The sequence below is a fragment of the Anabas testudineus genome, chromosome 8 (assembly GCF_900324465.2).
Source record: "Anabas testudineus chromosome 8, fAnaTes1.2, whole genome shotgun sequence".
NCBI classification, from domain to species: Eukaryota; Metazoa; Chordata; class Actinopteri; order Anabantiformes; family Anabantidae; genus Anabas; species Anabas testudineus.
The window spans coordinates 21,528,726-21,531,109 of NC_046617.1; the positions used below are offsets into that span (position 1 = coordinate 21,528,726).

General features: G+C 38.2%; 1 protein-coding gene across 1 annotated transcript in view; it reads left to right on the top strand.

Moving 5' to 3' along the window:
* The window catches only part of LOC113153016 (phospholipid transfer protein-like), an 11,616-nt gene extending 10,710 nt beyond the window's left edge, over positions 1-906 (top strand). The window contains exons 14-15 of the mRNA XM_026346545.1: positions 591-667; positions 782-906. Coding sequence (XP_026202330.1) covers positions 591-667; positions 782-829 — 125 coding nt within the window. The 3' untranslated portion in view covers positions 830-906. The remainder of the gene's footprint in view (positions 1-590; positions 668-781) is intronic.
* The last annotated feature ends 1,478 nt before the right edge of the window (positions 907-2,384 follow it).

Consider the following 2,384-nt stretch of genomic DNA (forward strand, 5'->3'; position numbering starts at 1 on the left):
GCAGCTGTCCAACCACAGTTCCCCCAAGGGAATCAATCAATAAAGGGTGCCATTAAGACTGGATTATGGTTTACATTACATCTGCATACATTTAGCAGATTCTTTTATCCAAAGCAATTTACAAGTAGGGTACAAGAGTAGGCAGGGTAAGCATGAGGAGGTCTTACCTAAGGACCCCTACTGGTGGTAGGCCACGGCTGGGGGAGTCTCCCACAGTCTCCCACATGGGAGACACTAAACTAACCAGCCGCTAAAAAACTGGATTATGATTCAAGACTGGATTATGATTTATGACTGGATTATGGTTTAAAACTGGATTATGATTCAAGACTGGATTATGATTCAAGACTGGATTATGGTTTATGAGTGGATTATGGTTTAAAACAGGATTATGGTTTACGACTGGATTATGGTTTAAAACTGGATTATGGTTTAAAACTGGATTATGGTTTAAAACTGGATTATGAATTATCGTTTAAGACTGGGTTATGGTTTACGACTGGTTTATGGATTATGGTTTAAAACTGGGTTATGGTTTAAAACTGGGTTATGGTTTAAAACTGGAATATGATATGTGTGTGTGTGTGTAGGCTGGTTGGATGAAGGAGTACCGATCCCGCTGCCTGAAGGGCTTCATTTCACTCGAGGAAAGATTATTTATCATAAAGTGAGTCTACTCAGCAAAATTCTTCTCTCTCTACTTCACAGTACTCCACTATTAAACTGTTCTGTATTTCATCACGTCATTCTTTGATTCTACCTGTTTGTGTGTGTGTTGCAGGGTTTCGTGGTGGTCGGAGGAAATCTGGACTTTGGATTTGGCTCATAAATATATGAACGTTTATCTGTTGCTGTTCAGTATAAAAATAAAATTATTCCTATGAAATGTAACAAATCAGATTAAAGAGAAACAGCAGCTCAGCGATGATCCTGTTTTTCCTTTGTTCCACTTTCTACTAATGCTTTTTCATTTCAGTCTCTTATAGTTTTGATACTTTAGTAGCAGTAAAAGTACCAGTTAAGCAATGTGAAAGTATTGATACTAGTAAAAGTCCTGGATTCTGCTGCAGCCTCTTTGAGTCTTTGTCTGCAATAAAACGCTTCAGTATCACAGAGGCGGATGTTTTTAACACTGTCTGTGATGCAGCAGAGACGTGAGGGGAGAAAACTCATCACAGCAGATTCACCTTTATGTTAATTCTAATCAAATCTGAACAAGATTATCTGAAGCAAATAACCTTTTCTTTTACAGTCCCATAACTAAATACATGGAAGATTATTGGTATGTAATAGGTAGTTACCTCATGTAATAGTTATTTAAAGAAACCTATTGAACTATTAAGAAAAATCGCCACTATTGCTCATCAACAGCATTAATATTTATTTTTAACAATTCAGTGCACTCAGGCAAATGATCCAGCACCACGATTACATCTGAATTGAAGACTAAGAAACTTTGTGACATCTAACTTTTCAAAGAGGACTAGCAGGACTCTAGTTCAGAAGTCTGATAAGGGTCATCAGCCTTGACAGGGACAAACAGCTGAGTATCTACTAATAAACTAATTCCATGACTGTGTATAATTTGGCTGAAATGTGAACTGGAGACAAGTGAAGACGGAGAACAGCCCTGTATGTCATGCTAGGAAATGTTGATATATTACAATAAATAAACAGTTGTTTCAGGTAAATAGGATTTTGTCTGAATAAGGATAATTCCAGAGACAAAAAAAGTTGCCAGTCTAGTGTGTGGGTGTAGAGTACATTGATCTATGATCTACGAAGTATAGTTTCAGTGGGGAGAAGTTTCCACCTTGTCACTGCAGCAATGATTAGTGGCGGCCACGGAAATGTTAAATTGGAAGTAAATGTAGTTTATTGAATTGTTCTAATAACTTTACTGTCGTCTAACCAACTCTCTTGGTGCTCCTGCACTGTATCAAGAAGATCCAGTTGCAGCTCAGTTTGCTTGGTTAATCTCTACCAGCTTCTCACACCTGCGTTTAGTCTGTTTTTCTGATCTCCTCTGACAGATCCTCTCAATTCAATTCAATTCAATTCAATTCAATTCAATTCAATTCAATTCAATTCAATTCAATAAATTACAAAAAATTATAGAGAAAACCCAACAATCCCATTTGAGCAAACTTTAGGCAACAGTGGAGAGGAAAAACTCCCTTTAGAGGAAGAAATATATAGTGGGCGGCCATCTGCCTCGGCTGGTTGGGGTGAGTGGAAAGAGAAGAGAGAAAAGAACAGCAGGCAATAAAGACAACAACAAGCATCAAGAACATTGGGCAGATGAACTGGATTCTGGAGATGTACAGCTCCAGGCCGAGGATACCTGCAGAAAAGTACAGAGAGAGGGAGACAGAGAGGAGGAA